The sequence below is a fragment of the Temnothorax nylanderi genome, unplaced genomic scaffold (genome assembly GCF_030848795.1).
Source record: "Temnothorax nylanderi isolate EJ_2023f unplaced genomic scaffold, tnyl_v1.0 TNYL_tig0003_pilon, whole genome shotgun sequence".
NCBI classification, from domain to species: Eukaryota; Metazoa; Arthropoda; class Insecta; order Hymenoptera; family Formicidae; genus Temnothorax; species Temnothorax nylanderi.
This window is the reverse complement of record NW_027249065.1, coordinates 811838-831141: the sequence shown is the minus strand read 5'-3', so window position 1 is coordinate 831141 and position 19304 is coordinate 811838. Positions and strand designations below refer to the sequence as shown.

General features: G+C 43.9%; 2 protein-coding genes across 4 annotated transcripts in view; one reads left to right on the top strand and one right to left on the bottom strand.

Moving 5' to 3' along the window:
- LOC139770897 (uncharacterized) overlaps positions 1–19304 on the top strand; it is a 198322-nt gene that overhangs the window by 25588 nt on the left and 153430 nt on the right. For all 3 annotated transcript variants that reach the window (XR_011717844.1, XR_011717845.1, XM_071703166.1), the window contains exon 2: positions 12572–12647. Coding sequence is in view for 1 of the 3 variants with exons in the window: in XM_071703166.1 (XP_071559267.1) it covers positions 12572–12647 (76 nt within the window). In the remaining 2 variants the exon portion in view is untranslated. The remainder of the gene's footprint in view (positions 1–12571; positions 12648–19304) is intronic.
- LOC139770870 (LIM domain only protein 3) overlaps positions 1–19304 on the bottom strand; it is a 77140-nt gene that overhangs the window by 6528 nt on the left and 51308 nt on the right. Inside the window, exon 5 of the mRNA XM_071703130.1 lies at positions 4690–4846. Coding sequence (XP_071559231.1) covers positions 4690–4846 — 157 coding nt within the window. The remainder of the gene's footprint in view (positions 1–4689; positions 4847–19304) is intronic.

The following is a 19304-nucleotide window of genomic DNA, read 5'->3' as shown; positions in this document are numbered from 1 at the left end:
TAATGCGCTCGTTAACAAGAACGACGTGTACACGCGCGTGCGAGGGTTCGTATGTACGGTGCCTCTGTCTATCTCCCTCTTCTTTATTTTCTCTCTCGCTCTCTCTGTCTTCATGTCACGACACAGCTTACGTTACGTTGACCAAGAGGCAATCTAATCGGCTGATCGATCGGCGATCGATTAGGTCGCCCTGAAACTTTTTACGTCTAGAAAATATCTTGACTACGACATTTAGGAGATTACCGTGATAAATCCCTTCGCGCTAAAATTCTTCGATTCTTTGATATATTTTAAAATCAATTATAGATAGGTTTTTTAATTCTATGACATCCCTCGATGTAATTCTAAACAGATCGTATTCGCATGTGCAACAATAGAGTATCTACAATGAAGGATTAATGATGGACTAATGGCTTTGTTCAGTGTGGGAATACGCTCGTGGCTCTGTATAGTACTGCATTACGATGATGCGCGTCCATTTCGCTAAACGCTACATTTCGAGGGATTAACCGTGCGCTACATTAATTATTATTAATGGTATCATATCCTATTCTGACACATTCTATTCGGGTATTCTAATGCATACGTTATATCGATCACTAAGTGTTTCATTCACATCGAAGCAACTATTTTAAATCAATTTTGTATAATTAACGCAATACCGATAATGGAAATTGTATAGTTGTTCAAAAATCCACGCACTTTTTTTATACTTATAATTATAAATCCCTTAATAATGGAATATCCAGTTTATTCCCATTTTGTTATGTTAATTCGGTTATTTTATTAATTTTTAAATATTTATCTGATTCTCTACATGTATAACATTAAAAAAATAATAATAAACGAAATAGAAGACGAGACATTTTCTTAAGCTACGTAACACGGAACCTTCAACTTTTTCAATCTACGTTTCGAGGTCGATACGTCCGTCACGCGTTTACGTCACCCCTGAACAAATGGATATTGAACACTCAGCTCTAATAAAAGCGACGTTAAATCGAAAGTTTAATTTCGTCGAAATTAGTTGGCTGTGTTCAAAGAACTTTCAGGAATCTAATCGCTTGGAAGCAATATAGAGGACATTGTAATGCCTCATTCCCCGTATACGAATCTCGTACTGCGCACATTGATCCTCTTAAATTCTCATGTACCTTCCGTCTTGGCATTAGCATATTATCTCACCTCCGTAACCCCCTTTTCCCTCTCGTCGCAGTTCCCCCCCCCAATCCCCTTCTGGCACCTCGGGCCTCTTCCCCCTCTGATTCGCGAAGGACTTCGCAGACACTCGAGAGTTTGTTTTAAAACTCAGATAATCGTTCCAAACTCTCATCGTGTCTTTCTCTTTCTCGTTCTTACTCCGTGTCTATATTCCCCGCTACGTTTCCCCTTTCAGTCCTCTCCCTACCGCTTTCCGCCAAGTCCCGAGGGGAAAATTAGACCGAAATAAAAGTTCTCGCCAATTTTTAAGCGCGTTACACTTGTCTCTAAGGAGGATGAGATTGCGCGGCTCGATCGAAGCTCCTCGTTGAGAAACGGAGCTAAAGCTTCATGAGTCTTTTCGCCGTCGTTACTATTTGCGGAGTAACGGCGTTTCTCTTTAATTGACTTTCTTCTAAAGATACGCTGTGATGTTTTCTCAACTTCTTCATCCCGGAATTATATCAAAATAAACTTTTTATCGGTGAAAATTATTAATTACGCCCATCAAACGGAGACTCCCGCGGTGTCGCATAACAATAAAGAAGCATAATCGATTTTGAAGCAATTCCCGTGCATATAAAACTCACGTCCCAACGTTATGATAAAGTTTCAATAGGTCGACCATGATATCGGAAACGATCCGTCATCCATCTCCGCCGAGACAACTCGATTGTCGATGCTGACGGCTAAAGGCGGACCGCTGGACCAGTCTCGCCGCTTCCTTTCACTCCCTCATCACGCCCCGCGTCCCCCGCTCTCGATTCACCCTCCCGGATCAGGTATACTCGAGTTATTCGTAAGCAACACTCCCCAGCATTATTCGCCAAAAGCGCGGTAGATCTTCCCGGGGTTGAGAAAGATTGGGACAGCTGTCTGTTCTCAGGCAATCAGAAAAACTACCTTCCTACCTTCCCTTCCTCTCCTCCCACTATCCGTCGGCGGTACTTCACCACCCCCGATGAGCCGCGGCTTAAGGAGAATACAAGGGTGGCAGCTGCCTCCAGGACGAGCACCCTCTTCGCGGTTTTTAAGAATCTTAACGCCTTTCTCCCCCTTTTCCCTCTGTACCGTCTTCTTCTGTCTCTCTTCCTCTTATACGCTTTATATAGGTACTCTCAATTTCGTCCTTGCATTTTATCAGAATGCTAAATCTAACGAGAGCCCGATATTTTCTTCTTTTGGGGATATATTTTGCACCAAAAGAACATCTCGATCGATTTTAATCCACGTATTGTCGTATGACGTTTTCGTTCGGTCATTCATTTTGCACGCGATATATTTGCGATATTATTTCCACCTGAGACAAAAGTGTGCAACGCACATGTTAATTCCTCTTATTTAGATGCAAAATGTAAAACGACCCTCGGGCTAGCGAGTAGATATCTTGAGTGTTCTCCGCGATCGAAGATATTTACGCTCCAGAAACGAGATGTCAAGAGGGATCCATCAGGCTTTAGCGTAATAGATGCGCAGACGACATTAGCATGCCACGCCGATTATTGGCATTAGTCTGCCATCCCGTTATTTCGCACACCGGTCATTTATAACCCGTAAACCCTCCGAGCGAATCGATATTGCGTGTGAAAGCTGCTGGATCGCGCAATATCGCGGAATACACCGCGGACGTGCCAATTTTTCCCGATTGACGGTACCAGAAATTTACAGGAGCAAAAAAAAAAAAAACAACAACAGCATCGATTCCCTCGTGCCGAGCAATAAAAATATCTCATATTAATTAAAGCGACACGTCCCTTACTCGAGAGTCGAAGAGTTCATGACTTTCGAGACGTGAGACAGTCCTCGTCCGACTTCGCTAAGGTAGATTTACGCGCGTCTGGGCGTCCCTGAAAAATGTTTACACGGTATACACCCTTATATTCACGCGAGCCGATATTTCTTTAAACATTATAAACGACGCGACACTCACACGCACGCACGCACGCACGCACGGCCCAGGAATAGAGTCGCAAGGGTTACCAACCCCTGAATTACACGCAGCTCGCTCGCGAGGGCGGTTAAGGGTAGCGAATTTGCATATTATAAGTAGTACACGTTACCGAGCTTGATATCATCGAACCGGGGACCTCGTTATTCTGTGCATGCGTACGATTCGAGCGTGCGACGAGCATCTACGACCTTAGACCGCTCCTCCGAGACGTTTCCGAAGGTTCAAACTCCCGCGACGAACATTTTACCACGGGTCTTTAACGATCTTTTAATAATGGAGATGACGGCAAGCGACATTATTAGCAGCGATTGTCGATGACACGATTAACAACTCAATTTTCGTGAGAGGAATTTATTTTACATTTTCACGTAAAAGATTCGTGTGCTTGGACTTTAATTCTTTATTTTGAATGTAAATGGAATATAATAGCGAATTCTAGTATTACGATAATAAAATAGTGTTTCTTAAATCTATATTAGCATCTATATATTATTCCGATCATTATTTTTAACTAAATATCGCGAATTAGAATACGTGACAAGTTATTATACAAGGAAGACGACGGAATCCTTGCAAGACGGCACCCGGATTAAATGGATAGGCTCCTAAGGTCGAGTAGGACGTGGTCCTTCGTGCGGCAGGAGCTTAAGATATTGTTTCGAAGCAACGCTGTTGCCTTAGGATAATCAAGAAGACTTAATCCCAACAAGCTTAACGCCGATGAGTTCATAATTCTGGACGTTCCTGCTCGTGAAAATCGCCTCTCTCTTCGTTGCTTGTCATATGGCCCTTATTATCGCAGCTCTATATTTATTTTTATTTTAATTTTTTAATTAAATTCATATATTATGTATTTTTTATACAACTCTTTAGAAAGAAAAATTTATTTGCAACGTCTTTCTCCTTTTAAGTCTTGTTATACTTATTTCAAAATCGATAAGATTCGTTATTCCCTCGCGCTATAAAGGTTCTTAAATTATTTTCTTACCGGTTAATCGAAAAATTCGCGATTAAATAAAAAAATGTGCGATAATTTCGCCATAGTTTCACGAAATAGCTCTCGGAAGTCTAACGATCTTCGTGAAGAGTAAATTCTTTCGCACGTTCCGGCTTCGGCGGAGTAGGAGCGAATCGTTAAGGCATGCGACGAGACTTGCTTAACGGGCAGAGCTTAATTAATAAGGACACGCGATATCCTAACTCGTAAGACGATGGTAGGATGATAAAGCATAGCTGAAGCCCCCGGGGAGCCCTTTGTTGTCGAGAGGGTCAGGACGGGCGACCTGCCACTTTAACCCGCCTTAAGGGGTTGCGCCTTGAGGAGTTCGAAACCTTGCGAGTTTGAAATACGATGGCCAGGGTCCAGAAAGGAGATTCCACGATGCACTCTACTGCGTCTTACATAGAGTTATTTTGTAACGAAAATATGTCTGTTGATCGATAAACATTGCTACTCTGCGTAACAACATAAACCTCTAACTCGTCCTATCATCGCGCACAAATTTCGCAATGAATAGAAGAAAACGCAATTTTTTTACCTGCGGCGCAAGATGGGTCACTTGTCTCTTGATGTGTGCCAGAGTTGCGCTAGGCGGAGGATGTAGAGCCATATTGGCGAAAACCAGCCTCTCTTCGTAATCGTACTCGCAGAGGATCTTGTTATCACAGAGATAAAATCTGTCGCCCACGCAAAATCTGCAATCAGAAATTAATTTTGTTACGTTTATATGTTGTTACAATTATATGTTGCATCATATAAAATCGAGAATGTACGATCTTTGTGAAATTATAATCATGTCTAAAATTGTGATTTAGACCAACAGCGAATAAATGAAGGCATTCATTTATTCCGTCGATTCGCAGCATTTAGAAGTGTGATGGAGGGACGGGAAGAAATTCCGTTTACGAGTTGCACGAAATCGGCAGAGCGGTAAAGCGTGCTAATTCCTTTTAAGGTCACTTTCCGTTCTGCTCCGCCGAGGAAATTGCTAGAAAATAAAAACAAGCTGCGAAACGCCACCCCTCATCTACTTCCTCCCGGCGTCTCCCAAGACTCTTAAATGTAAATTTTCAGTCGATTCGCAGACATCGTACTCAGATTACCACCAGATTGGAAATCTCGGCAATTCTCTCGTTCTCATTTTCTTTTCTCTCTTCGCAAGAACATTTCTAACGCATTATTGATCACAGATCTTAAACAATGTCGCCTGACGCGACAGTCGGAAAATCTTTATAGTAGATCGACACGTGCACAAGTTTGACGTCTGTTCATTCTCGGATGTCGACGAATAAAATCAGAGAGACGGCACCGAAGAGTGTATTTTAAAATTCAGCGTATAAAAGTCCGGGATTTCGGAGTAATCCGACACGATATACATACCGCTGCATGCGGATTTCGGGACGGCGCGGCGGCGTGGTACCGAACGTGCTCGGTATGCGATATCAGAGAAATAAGGTTGCCACCGAGGGTTATACGCATCGGCCAACTGTCGCCCCCGCGAAGGGGCGCGGGCGGGGCGGGCTGGCGGGGCCTTTAAAATCAAAGATTTCACATTTTTCGTTTTTATTGCCGGTTTAAAAGTCAATTTTTTCTCTACCGCGCGCCCTTTCGGGGGAAGGCGTCCGCATAAAGGACGTTACGCCGGAAATGCTAAAGAGCCATGAAAGCGGGCTCGTATAAGGGCGGCCGGCGCCTTCCATCGCGTCACAATGGATCGAAGATCCACGAGGGACACGAAAATCGTTTTGCCGGGATCTACGGGGCTTGAAAATTCCCGTCAGGCGTCGGAAACATCACTCTCCGGACGTTATACATACCGCGTATATCGATCGCGATATGACGGGCGTGTTCGCGCGATTTGTCTTACGGAAGAGCTCGTGGAACTTCGAGTCGTCTTTGGGACACGTCGAGTCCCTCGGATATCATTAATGTAGAGAGATACCATTCGGCGAGAATCGACCCTCGTTCCTTTATTTCTTATAAAATCGCTTCGGGCACCGTTACATTATCTTTAATTTTAAGTCATTTTTTAACTCTTAATAAACCAATAAAATAATAAAAAAATATATCCTGAATTTTATAACATTTGTTGAGACAATTTTCGATAAATCATCGTCCTTGCATTGCTAGAAAATAAAAACAAACAGCGAAAGCCACCTTTCAAAATAAAACCGATAGAAACCACAGAAGAAAAGAATGCGTCTCGATACCGGCGACTTATCGACGGAACGGAGCGACTTACTGTCGAAGACGTCGTCGATGAGCCGTGTAAACTCCACGTCAGTGCAAATGCCGGGGTAAAACGCGTATACCGTCGCGTTCGTAATTCACCGGTGAATAATAAAAGCATTTTTCGGTAAGGGGGTAGCAGACGGGTACATCGGCTACATATGGCCATTGCGTATTCAACGGATGTGCTGTCCCGCGCGCAGGATCCTGTTTGGGTTTTATGTCGGGATTTCTCTGTCGAGTGGTTTATACCGGCGCTTATGTAAATGCAGACGTGATTTTTTTCAGCACCTACTCGAGCCACCTGAACGAGCGCGCGCGGCACATTTGTAGCATTCGAAACGAGCCGGTCGGCCGCGACGTCGTCTCTTTCCGAGAGTATCATGAAATCGCAATAGGATTCTACGACGTACGTCGGCCGTATCCGGCAGAATCTGCATTTTTTTTCTCGGTGGACTTAGCGATTCGTGCACGCCGCGCCACTGAGCAATTTGTACGTCCACAAAATCGATGCGCGCGAAATATGTATGTAGATTCACTTATTTGAAATGTACAACGATTGTGTAAAACTGTAGTTTTTTTTCTCCTAAAACTCATTTAGTTGCAACAGTCCTGATTTAGAAACATCAACGGGTGTTTTTTTTTTTCTAAAAGTGACTATGCTTAATGTAAACGAGAACAAATCTGAATTGGTTGAGATTCTTTATATAGATTCTGCTATAAATACAGGTTTACCGGTAACGCTTCAAAACGAGGTTGATCGTGTAAATCGTATTAGTTATGTCGTTTTGATTTTATTCACCGTTAAAGATTTTCGCTATCCTGTCGTTGATTCAGAAATATAAATACGAAGAAATTACGGATGCATTAGAGTCCACGTTGGAGACCCGTTCCGAAATAGCGAGCGACGATTCTATATTCAGCCTGATTGGCGACGGTATAATTGAACTTAAAATATCTGTACGATTATCACGTCTATCCGCGATGTCTCGATCGATAGCCGAGTGTGGGTTAATCGTAATATATAAATACGTTCCTCTCTGTTCAGCGAAATCAGGACACCGTCGGGAGCTCGAGGTACATTAACGATTTCGTATGATACGTACAGGTTTAGCATCTGCTATCGATTGCGCTATTCAATTAAGTGGTTGAATTAATTATACTGTTTATTGATTATTTCAGTATCAGTAATGAATTCAGAATCAGTAATGAATTAATTACTGAATGGTCCTATGTCTCGTGAAAGAAGCTTATTGTCCTAATCCTTAAAATATGAAGCTTCAACTTAGAATCGCCGTGTTTCGATTTCCTCTACGGATAATCCACAGCGGATAATCTGTCTATAAGATAATATGTTTAGGCAATGCTTTTTTTTACACGGTATAGACATCTCGTTTCACGAGAATAAAAAGAACCAGAGAGAGACGAAGAAAGGACGAGAGAGGACATACCGTGTGCGATCGGAACATGTAACCACCATAAAAAGCAATGCGTCCTCGTAACGGGGTACGATAAGTACCGTGCTACGGAACAAAATCGATCCCGGGGGCAGCTTCGAATCATGCACCATAAAAAGGAACATTACGGGACGTAGGTGCGAGAGGAGAGGGAGGATGAGTTTCGACGGAGCGACAGGAAAGAACGATCCTTTATAATAGCATCGTGATTTCGCGTCCAGATACGCGCTATATTTCCCCGATAAACGCTGTTTCTGTAATCTGCAACGCTAAACGTTCGAAACATTAGTATCGCCGGTCGTTTTCCAGAGCTTCGTGTCATTTTCATACCCTTGCAAGCCGAAGCTCAAACATATATCTCCGAGTGATTTTATTTCAAACCATGTGTGTGTGTGTGGATTAGAAGAAAGAGATACGTTCTGTAGTTTACAGTAATTATTATATTTAAACGGCAATATATAGGTATAAATAACATCATCAATCCATGATATTTAATGGCGCAAGCGAATGCAATATTTGATAGCGGTTATTATAGATTTCATTGAATTAGTACGAGCAGGAATAGTTTACATGTTTGAATTTATAGAATGAAATACGATAGGGCTCTATATACACATAAATATATAGTGTATATATACATATATACACTACGTATATATATGTTAAAAAATTTTGATCTTACAATTAATAGAATCATAGTATATTTTGGAGAACAAACTGACGAAAGACTCAACGACCAAACTGATGTTAAACGATCGAAACGCGACGCGTTTCTCTTGTCGCTGCTAAGTCGAGAGAAAGCCTCCGAGATTCGTCGGCAAACAGCGCGAACTCCGCAATGTGGGACGGGAAACCCCAAACGGCAACACTTTGGTGGTAGTCAAGATCGGAGGGAGAGGTGGAAGTTTGCTTGAAGCCGAAGAGGGTCGCGCGGAATGAATTTCGTACCCGATCGCGAAGTCTTCTCCAAGAACAAAGGAGAGAGAGAGAGCGAAAGAGAAAGAGAAAGAGAGAGGGGAAAGGAGTCTAGATCGAGGTAGATAGGTGTGTATAGGTATGTGTCTGTATATAGATAGACAGGAGGGGGAGAAAGCCAGGAAAATGTCTATACCGCCGGTAGTTGGTGGTGCTCGTACTCAATTTGCATCAAACTATGAAGAGACAGACACCAACGACCGCCCGCGCCCTCTTGTCCCCCATGCCTATTCCCGGGGTCGCCACTCTCTAACACCTGATGGTGCCGCGCCTCCGTCCTCTCGCGCGACGCCCCGCAGCCGAGACTAACGCGTTTAGCAGAGACTCGAACCCCTAATCAGATCTCCCGACGGCAACGGGCTTTCTAAGGTGCCGCTAAGTGTGAAGTTAATGGAGTCAAGACGTCGCGCCGAGACGCAAAATTCTCGCCGCGCGCGACTATCGCTATCTAATACAGCGAAATCGAGGATATTCTTTATTCATATCGCTGCCGAAACTCTTGACTGATGAGAGGATGAAAAGCTGCAAGGAGGTTCTCCAGTAGTTGAACTTATTAATCTTTTTTTTACAAGTAATCAATATCGCGTTTTTATCTTTATAACTTATATATTGTTAAAACTTTTATTGCCATAGATTTATTACAATACAATTAAATTTGACTAGGTATATAATCGAATTGTTTCCTCGGTACATTAGAACGATTAAAAATTCATGCCGTCTATCAGTTGACGTTTATGATTGCACCATTGAACAGTTACCTCTCGCCTGGCGCACGGCGCGCACTTCGTTGCGATAATGGCTGCTTACCTAGCGCGTTCTCCTGTTAATTAATTCAGACTGTCAGGGTATCGGGGAACCGTGGCGCGCTAATTCGATCAGCAGTGAATTCGCTCGCTCCGGTGGCGAGGGCTCTCGCCGTCAGGTTTCCGGGGAAGTACGAGGAGGAGAGCCTTCGCTTCCACGACGGATTTGCTCCGCAGACAGTTGACGTCGCTATCTAAATGTCACTCCAGAAGCGTGTCGGAATGCCACTCGATAACACAAAGCGGCAGGGCGCGCCGTCTCGAATCACGTCTCATTGTCCGACGTGCGATCCGCGATCGCATGCACGAACGATGGACGGATGCCGAGGACTTCCGCGTCGCTATCGCGCGCGAGGCGATGTTTAAACAAGATGCGCCGGGGAGAATACCTTGCGCGTGTCATTTTCAACAAGGCGAAATTCCGCTGAATCGCGGCCTCAATGTTGCACGGTGTAACGCACGATAGGTATTTAGAAATAAAAGCTCGGAGAAAATGCCGTAATTATATTTGTTTAGATCATTGATCGTTGAAATTAAACTGAAATCTTGAAAAAAATTCGAACAAGGAAATTAATTAATAAACGCACATGTGATAAATTTAACAACAGCCATGTGACTGTATTGTCGCTTTGATTTTGTAATCGATCTAAGAAAGCGCTATCGCCCGTCTGTCGAGACATGCGTTCGGTCTACACCCTCCCTTACGTATGAGTTATATAAATGTTTGATTATTTCCAACATTTTTAATTTTTCGAATTGATCATAAGATATAATTAATTTTCTATTTAACGATTAATAATTTAATCACAAGACCGAGTATTAATTTAGCCGTGATTATATTTTCATTATTTATTAACCATGATATATTACTGATTATTTAATAACTACAATTACTAATCACTTGATTGCTTAGTAAACATATTCGATATCCATTAATTTGATTACATATTTAACCAATTCTGTATTGTATTAATTTGTAAAACAAAGATTATATTTTCGATTTTCAAACTGAGAGAGAGAGAAATATGTTTCTCATAAAAGTGCTGATAATATTTACGTCCCCCATGGATTACAGACCCTCATGGATAGTATGATTAATGATTGGTCTCACTGATGATTACCCAAGTGATAATTACTTTGATAATAAGTATATTGTAATCAATTACTGTCCAACACTGGTATAATACAACGCGGTATCGCATCTAGTTGTAAGTTGAAACACTTTGTCTAGAAGATATGGCGTTTACTTCTGCGCTGGTCGCAGGGCACGCTTTGGCAAAGCGAGCGCGGAAACGCGCAGAAATCGTCGCCATTAACCATTCCGGCCGAGTGTTCAACCGTAAAGCACGCGGAGGGAACATTCGTCTTTCTATTAATTTCTGCGCGGCGCGAAATTACGCGCGTCGGCCGACCCTAAGCCATATTAATATCGTAGATTACGAAGGAAATTAAGACAGCGATGGGTCGCAGATACCGCCGCGGGATTCGGCGTTGTTCCTTTGTTACTTACGGCGAAAGGGTTGAGTCGAGGAGGGAGTTGTTGAATCGTGGCGCTCTGTATTTCGCACGGTTGAGAATAGCGTCCCGTAACATTGGTTGATTAAAAAACGCACCAGGGCTATAATAATGGATAATGATTGTCGCAAGTCTCGGATATTAAGATAGAATAAAAAAGAAAAGTACACGTGATATTAAGTTACTCGATTCTAGAATGCTCATTTTTCTATTTGGGATAATTACAAAGAATATAAAATATTTAGTAAATCGCGAAGAAAGTTTTCGCTTTAAAAATTATGTGAAATTAATTCTTTTGCATAATTTTTGAGAAAAATTATTTTAAATACGAAAGTCTTTACGATTTATTGGATATCTCAGCGCTCGTAGAAATGATTGTAGTTTCGAAACTACGTCGCGTTTGTCGATGCCAGTTTATGTTCTGGATTTAAATTACATCGCTTTTAAAGGTGACGCGAATCCTATGCTGTACTTTGTTCAAACGACTGTTCTCATTTATGGCGCCATCGAGCTCGCAGCAGTGCGCATTGATACGATGGAACGCCGATAAGAACATCGTGCGGTTAAGCATTATGACGATCGGCCAGGTCTATCTCGCGTACGTCGAAAAAACGTCTTCTTCTTCTTCGCTCGAGAATCGATTACCGTCGCTCCCATAACGGCAGAAAAACTTTTAAGACGCGGCGGAATCACATCAAAGATTATTTCCGCCAATAAAACGGAAGTCGAGCCTCGGTCGGGGAGGCACTCCGCGAATCGCTCTGCGCGGCATAACAAGACGAGGACGACGGTAAAAGTCAGGAGGGACGAGGTTGACGGTCGGGCGGTTAAGGGCTGTCTAAAGGGTGGCTCCATAGCGAGAAGAAGACCGGCAAGCCCGGCAATAAATCTACGGTCGCCCGGAGCGAGTACTTATCGGTTCGCCTGGATCGGCGGCGACGTCACGAGTCGCGCGAAAGCCCCGGTGGGCTCTCGTCTTCTTCAAATTGACGTCGCAGTTCGAAGCGAGATCGAGATCTGATGTAACGAGCAGCCACGGCGACGTTTTGTCGGATACTTGCGTGGGCACACGTATCAGTGTGCGGAATCGAACAAGAGTGAAGTGGAGTTTCGGGTGAATTAGTTTTTTTTTGAATATCGTTGTTGAATATCGATAATGAGACATTAGTCTCTTGTGATGAAAATCTTTCCTAACTAATGAGATAGAATGCATCGTAACAGAGCGACAACTTTATTTATTACACATCTTTAATAGAAATCTTTGGTCATAAGAAAATCTATGACAGTTGTGGGATATTTTATATATAAAAAAATCAATATTATTATAAATTTAACATGTATTTATGGACATCCGTGAATCTTTTATTCCACTTGAAGACGAACCTTCATCATTTTCTCGATCCAGCCATCAGAACTATCACCGTCTTATATATTCTTACAGGTGCATGTGGCAGATACTACGGGTCGACGTTAGAGGAAGCCAAAGTCCGGATAGCAGTACGAGTACGTCGAGCCCGGTGAGTCGGATTAAATATGACTTACGGGTAGTACTTAAGTTCTCTTAGCGTTACACAGCTTCTCGTGTAACGTAGCCGACCGCGCGAACTTTAGGCAGGGCGAGGCCCTGGTGCCTGTAGTCGGATCGAAGGGCAAAGTAAAGTTACCATATCGCGCGCGTCCGTGTAGTCGTGACCGGCGGGCATTGTCAAGGTTTCGTTCGGGCAAGTTTGCCGGCCGGGCCCCGTGATTTCACTCCAGGCGGATTCGCCCGGATTATCGTCGAGGTGCACTCGAGAGAGAGAGAACTTGGCGTAAGGTCTATTTCTCGGTATTGATTGATAGTGCTAACAATACTCCTTTCTCGAATATTGTCAAATTAAATCTCGACCTGACGTCATTATTTTTAAGATGTAGGGAATACTTGGACAAAGAGAAACTGAGAGATCGTGACATTTCTTGAAATATCGCGGTGTCGATGGCGCTCGTTAATGATTAATTCTGTCAATTACTGCCACAAGTGCTCTTGCTTCGTTTAATTATGTTTAACGTCCGACGATCGGATGATGGCCGAGCGAGCTATGAATTTTGCAACAATTTGGTATGGTGTTGTCAACGATCTTCGTTCCGCATCAAACGCAAGGGAATACTGAGCGAAATGTATACAGCGAAGTGTACGGGACATTTAAAAAGCGTTGATTCAATTTTACGCTCAAAAGCGAGGCTCGCTGCCCTCGATCCATAGCCGAGCGCTGTGGATGACAGGGATACCGTTGGTGGTGTTGACGTCCCTATAATTCGACTGGAAAATATCAGAACAAGTTGCGTAATCCCGCGAGAAATATCCGACCGTCTCAATCTTGCTTACTCCCAAATTTTTTTTAATTTCAATAATCGCAGACCGATTTTCCTTCGGATATTTCCCATTATTCGATCTTTATAAAATTTACTGATAAAATTTTAACAAACATATATACGTTTGAAATTTCCAATGACATGTTTTCGAGAATTAAATTTTTTGTCCGATTTTAAGTTACCGTCCTTACGTTTGATTATACTCTGCGTACCGTACGTTCAATAGCTAAGTAAATATTTAATACATTGACATAAATTGATATCAAGACGTTGTCTAGAAAACGCTTTCCTAGGATCTTTAGAAGACAAGAAGCTGAATCTGTGGCAGGCTTAATCAACAAATTGGTCCCCCAAGGGTCCTCAGTCTTCCAGCGCAATACCGTGAACACGCATAATTCAAAGTTGCACGGACCGCAGTCTAATTATTCAATCTTGTCGAGAGAGTTAGCTTGTAGAAGCCCGCTGAAAACTTCGAATTCCGTTAGTATTCGCGTCTTGCGAGAGAGCGAGAGAAACTGTCTTAGATGAAGATATTGACGTATCGTTAATTTTGCTCGATTTATTTGGAAGCAAACGTTGTGACGGATTATGACGTTGCGCAACTTGTCGGCGAAGTTTTACCTCGTTCAGAATTTCAGCCTAAACAAGCTGATAGCTTCCTTATCCTTTAGTCTCTACCTCCGGCTGACAGCCTTATCTTCTATAGGGCAGCTTGTTTGACTTCCGGCGATGTCTCCTCTTGGCCGGACGCACTTGATAACTTGAGCACCGCGGGTCTATCTCAGAGAGGGACGGTGATAGAGAGAACAAGTACGATAGAGTAAGCAAGCAAGAGGTCGTAAGACAGGCTTGCTATCAGGCTTAGTCAACCTAATCCTTTCCGTGGGTTGGCTTTGCATTAAGTAAAGACCATCGATTCGGCCGGAAGCCGCGAGTTTCTCTCTAAAGTCTCGTCATTCTCGCGCGTACTTTTGATAAAAAAATTTTCTAAAGCCTTAGAATAATTTTTACGATGTGTAAATGAGCTATATCTTCTAAACGTCGTAAATTTTACTGGTCCAAGTAGGAAGATAATCTAAAGTTTGAACCGATCGGCTTTCTTTACGGCCCGATGTCCGAGTTCATCGAACATTAAGAACGAGAGCAAGAAGAAGGTTAATCCACGGGAGCGAGGTAACGGCCATATTTCTTAATAAACAATAAATCAACGGGGTCGCCTAGGTATAACGCCCCCTCTTATAGATCTACCTTCTCTTTCATTCTTGACTCCGTCGTCGTTTCTCCGAAATAAACCCTCTCTCGCTCCATCGCTCATTCTCTTATTTCCTCTCGTTCGCTTATAATACGTATATCTTTCTCTTTCTCTTCTTCTCTTTCTATCGTTCAGCGAGTCTCCAGGCCCCATTAATCTATGGTTATCTACGGCCCGCGCTGGATAAGTGCGTCGGAATGAGCCATTTCACCCTTGGGAGTTCGAATCCATCCTCCACCCTCGTAAGGGAAGGCCATCGAGAGACTGGCCCTTGGGCATCCTCTTTTGCCCTCGCGATGAGCTGTGCAAAACTCGCTCCTTAACGAGATCGTAACGACGACGGATGCCGGGCAAAAATGCAGGAATCAAGAGTTGTTCCATGTAAGACGTTGCAAACTGTGAGAAATTCTCGACAAACATTTTTAAGACTGTTGATGTAATCATTAAAGAAAAAAAAACTACAAAATCGTCGGCACAGGATAAAAAAGTCAACGCTGAAATTTCCTCCTTTCTTCGCACGTCGCGTGAATAAATTTTGAAACTTCGAAAAGTAGTATCAAAACGGCGTAAAAAGGCACGAGAAACGCCAAGTGCTCGCGATAAAACTACGAGAACACGTAAGATGGTACGCGAACGATCTCGTTCCCTCGTTTCTCGGCTTTCAGGCAGCATCCGGTCGTAGCCTGCGCCACTTCGTCTCCTCCACGGTGAATAATGCTCGTAGGTTATCTTTTCACCTTCGAGTCCCGTAAGTAAGGCGGAAAGCAACCCCTGTCTCTCCGCCGTTCTCGGCCCGACCTAACGAACTAAAGAACAAGTTTACTTTGCATGCGTCCCGGCGGGCGGCTCGCCAAACCCCCTGTCGTCGACAACGCGGACGATGGGCCGCGCCCTTATCGCCCGGAAAAGTTAAGTGGAAGAAAATGCGTCGACTAAGAATGCGGGAGGGATGCCGTGGCTCGAGATGGCGGGGAAAGTTGAAATTGATGCACTGGACGAGTGCTAGAGAATATACGAAGCTTACGTTCGCTGAAAGCTATTTGCGAGAGAGGGAGAAAGAAAGAAAGGACAATGTTGAAAGCTCGTTCCTCGAAAGTTTCTCTCGTCTCGATGGAACGATATCGATTATAGAGATGTGTGCGTTAGGTCGTCGCGATATGGTTTCCTGACTCTATACTCGAGTACTTATAAGCGATGCACTTATTAGCATGTAAATTTATTATAAAGCTGCCACTTATAATAACTCTGGTTTCGTTGCTAATCGAATTTTTGATTAATAAGAATAATTATGAGTGAAAGAAATTTGTAATAGCTATAGTTTCAAAATCAATGAGTTGCAGATGACTCGTTTGATCCTCGCGGGAGTTCTAGGTGTACGTCGCGTAATCTCTCTCACGTATCTCACGGAAACTGTACGCAGTTCGGTGAGATGCTGTCGGATGTGACGAGTGATATTATAACGCGTTGCCTAATTCCCTGTTGCGTGCCAGTAGATACAGGGTGTCTACGGCAGACTTTGCGTAACTCAGAAACCAAATGCGTCAGAAGGGGTGAAGGGCGACGCGCCTTACAATTAGTTTGACTATGATCTGCCAGAAGCAGATTCGCGAATATCGCGATGTTCGCGAGAGAATCTTGTTCGGTCATGAAGGATTTTTTTAATTATGTCGACGTCAAGAAAATGTACTCGTTGATAATCACGAAAATAAAGTACATCTCAGCTAAGATTTTTTTCATAAGTTCTGTTAATCTTTTATAATAAATATTAGATATGAATTAGAAATTCAAGGGATGGAAAGATCTCGGAAACTCGTCTAAAGAGATCGTGAGAAAAAACGGCGTCGCGCTCCCGATCGCGGCGAGAATAAATTCTTCCCATTGCCGATAAACATCGGCGCATTGTTTCGGTGCAGCGCGGCGCGATCGTGACGAAGCACTGGGTGGGCAGATTATAAATCGCGAGGGCCGTGCGAGCGGCGGGGGGGGGGGCGAGTTGCCGTTCGATAAATTGGGATTTTATTATCGCTAATAACCATCCAAAATTATTATGCGTTGATATTTATGCGGAGGCTAACCGCCCCTTCCTCCACGCTCGCCCGCTCGCATACACACGCGACACGCACCGGCGAGCGCAAACCGCGCCCTTCCGCGCGGGTTTGGGGGAGCGATTTTGGTGATCGCATTTTGGCTATTATTTACGCGTCGCGTGCATACGGTTTTCGCCTCTACGGGGCTTACGAATGTTTATCGGCAAAAATTAACGGGCAATTTGTTCGGGCGCATTGTCGACGGTAATTATTATTTTATCGACGGTCACGCGCGCACGACCGATCTCTTGTACCCCCTTATTATTTATTAGCCAGCGTTCCGTTTTGCGAACGCACTGAACGCTATTATCGAAAGAGCTCCAGCGGTGTTATGCAGTTTTGTGCATTAAACCCGACCGCGATATCGCCGACGCGTTTAATTTCACGTCATGTATTATGGCGTGTCAGATACGCTCGCGGAATAAGAAATTCAGATTGCATTAACGATAACGCGATCAGTCAAATCAGCAGTTACGCAAATTTGTCAATCTCTCGTCGCGGTCAAAACATGTCATTTTCTTTGACAAGCGATGTAACAAGGATACGTATTGAATTTTTCTAGTTTCGCGTGTATCGTCGGTGCGCAGAACGCAGTTTATTGCCATGCACGAGGGTAAACCGCACCCCCGCATTTCTCACTCACCGAATTGGCATAAGGAGGGAAAGCGTGGCGCGCGGATCAATTTACGACGCTCATTACAATCGATTCGCCGCGTTACGACGATTCGTTCGCCGTATCGTACAAATCGCGCAATTTCTCGCGAGGGATTGGCGCCGTCGCGTGACGGCCGCGCGAAGAATATCTTCAACCACGCATTCTGGCCGCAACTGGCATTTCGGCGAGCTGAGCTGACAATGAGCCGCGCCGCGCCGCGCCGCTCCGCTCCGCGCTTTTTCGTAATTGGCTCGCTTTATGCCGAGCCATGCGCGGAACGAAAAATGTACGCGTATATTGTTTTCACGGCACGACGCGGTCGTTGCGCACAAACACGCCACGGATTATCGAATGCGGGACGATCGTGAGCACGCGGGCACGCGTGTCGTTGCCGCGATTACATCGCGTCGCGACACGAAAGCCCCCCGATCCTAGAAAGGACAATTTTTCGCCAGACCCACGAGCTGCATGACTCGCGCTAATAAATAAGCAACCTGTCTGTCGCCCGGCGCGATCTGCGTTTTATTTTGTGAAATGTAAACGCGGATCCCGCACGCCACGCGCGAGACATCCGTGCGAGTGCATTTTTGAACTCCGCTCGTGCGAAATATTTGCGACGAGTATCTGTTTATTTAAAGTTTATCTCTGAATATTCTACGTTTGATACTCTACACGCACGGCGCATTCAAAATGTATGTAATCGCTAGTACGGCACATTTTCAGCCGTGAAGTAATAATTGGATTTTTATAAATCGTATTTAGCTACACAATTAAGCCGGTCGTATGGAAGTGTTTACGATCGCATTTCAAACATAATTATAGTAAATCTAGACACGGACGGCCAGCCCGGGGCGAATCACGTTAGTTTCTATAACGATATTTGCTGCGGTGCGGCAATTTTGGTATCGTTTTATCGGCAACGTAATAGACAATTCGTACATATATATATTTTATAGAGAGCGATACAGAGGAATACGGGCGAAAGAGGGAAAGAGAGAGAGAGAGGATGAGAAAGAGAGAAATTGAGAAAGAGAGAGAGATACGGCACATAGGTGCACATTCATGTATTATACACACATTCACGTGCGCGTCCCACATCGGCTAATCTCGTATTTGCGCGATTAATTCTACGCGTTTAACGGAATCCCGTGTCTCGCTAATTACTCTGTCGCGAGCATTTCGCGCGCGCACTGACGATGCTGTTTTCGCGTTAATTATGGAATCCGTTGGCTAATGGGTCGTGCGAATAAAAGTGAGATCAATTTAGTTCGTGGCAGAAACTAACAGCAGAATTATTTTGAGTAGAACGAGATCACATTCCATTTCACGATTTCGTATACGAATAATCTTTTACGAGTCGTCATTCGTTTCGTATTTTACAACGTCCGCCTGAACCGTCGGTCGTCCCGATTATTTTGATCGTAACAAATTGCACACCAGAAGCGAGTCAGCTGCGTTCCAATATATCGCGCGTCATGCGTAAGAGTGACGCGGATCGTCCGCATACGACGAGTTTAAAGCCACGTTTAAGCCGTATGGGGCTTAGGTGCGTCTATTTTCTAGCAAGGTCCCTAAACCGGAGATTAAAGCCATCGCTCCGCGCGAGGGCGCTCCAAAAATCCAGGGATTACGTCTAGGCAGCAACGGCGACGGCGGATATGAATTAATTTCGACGTTAAGAGCTATCGCGTCTCTCATTTATAACAACGGCCCCTTTTTGCGCGTTTCCCGTCGCTCTCGCGAATCCATGGGTATGTCCCACTTTATCATAAAATAATTTATTACCATACGGTTTAAGAATGCAGAAAGGATTTCGAGAAGTACATGA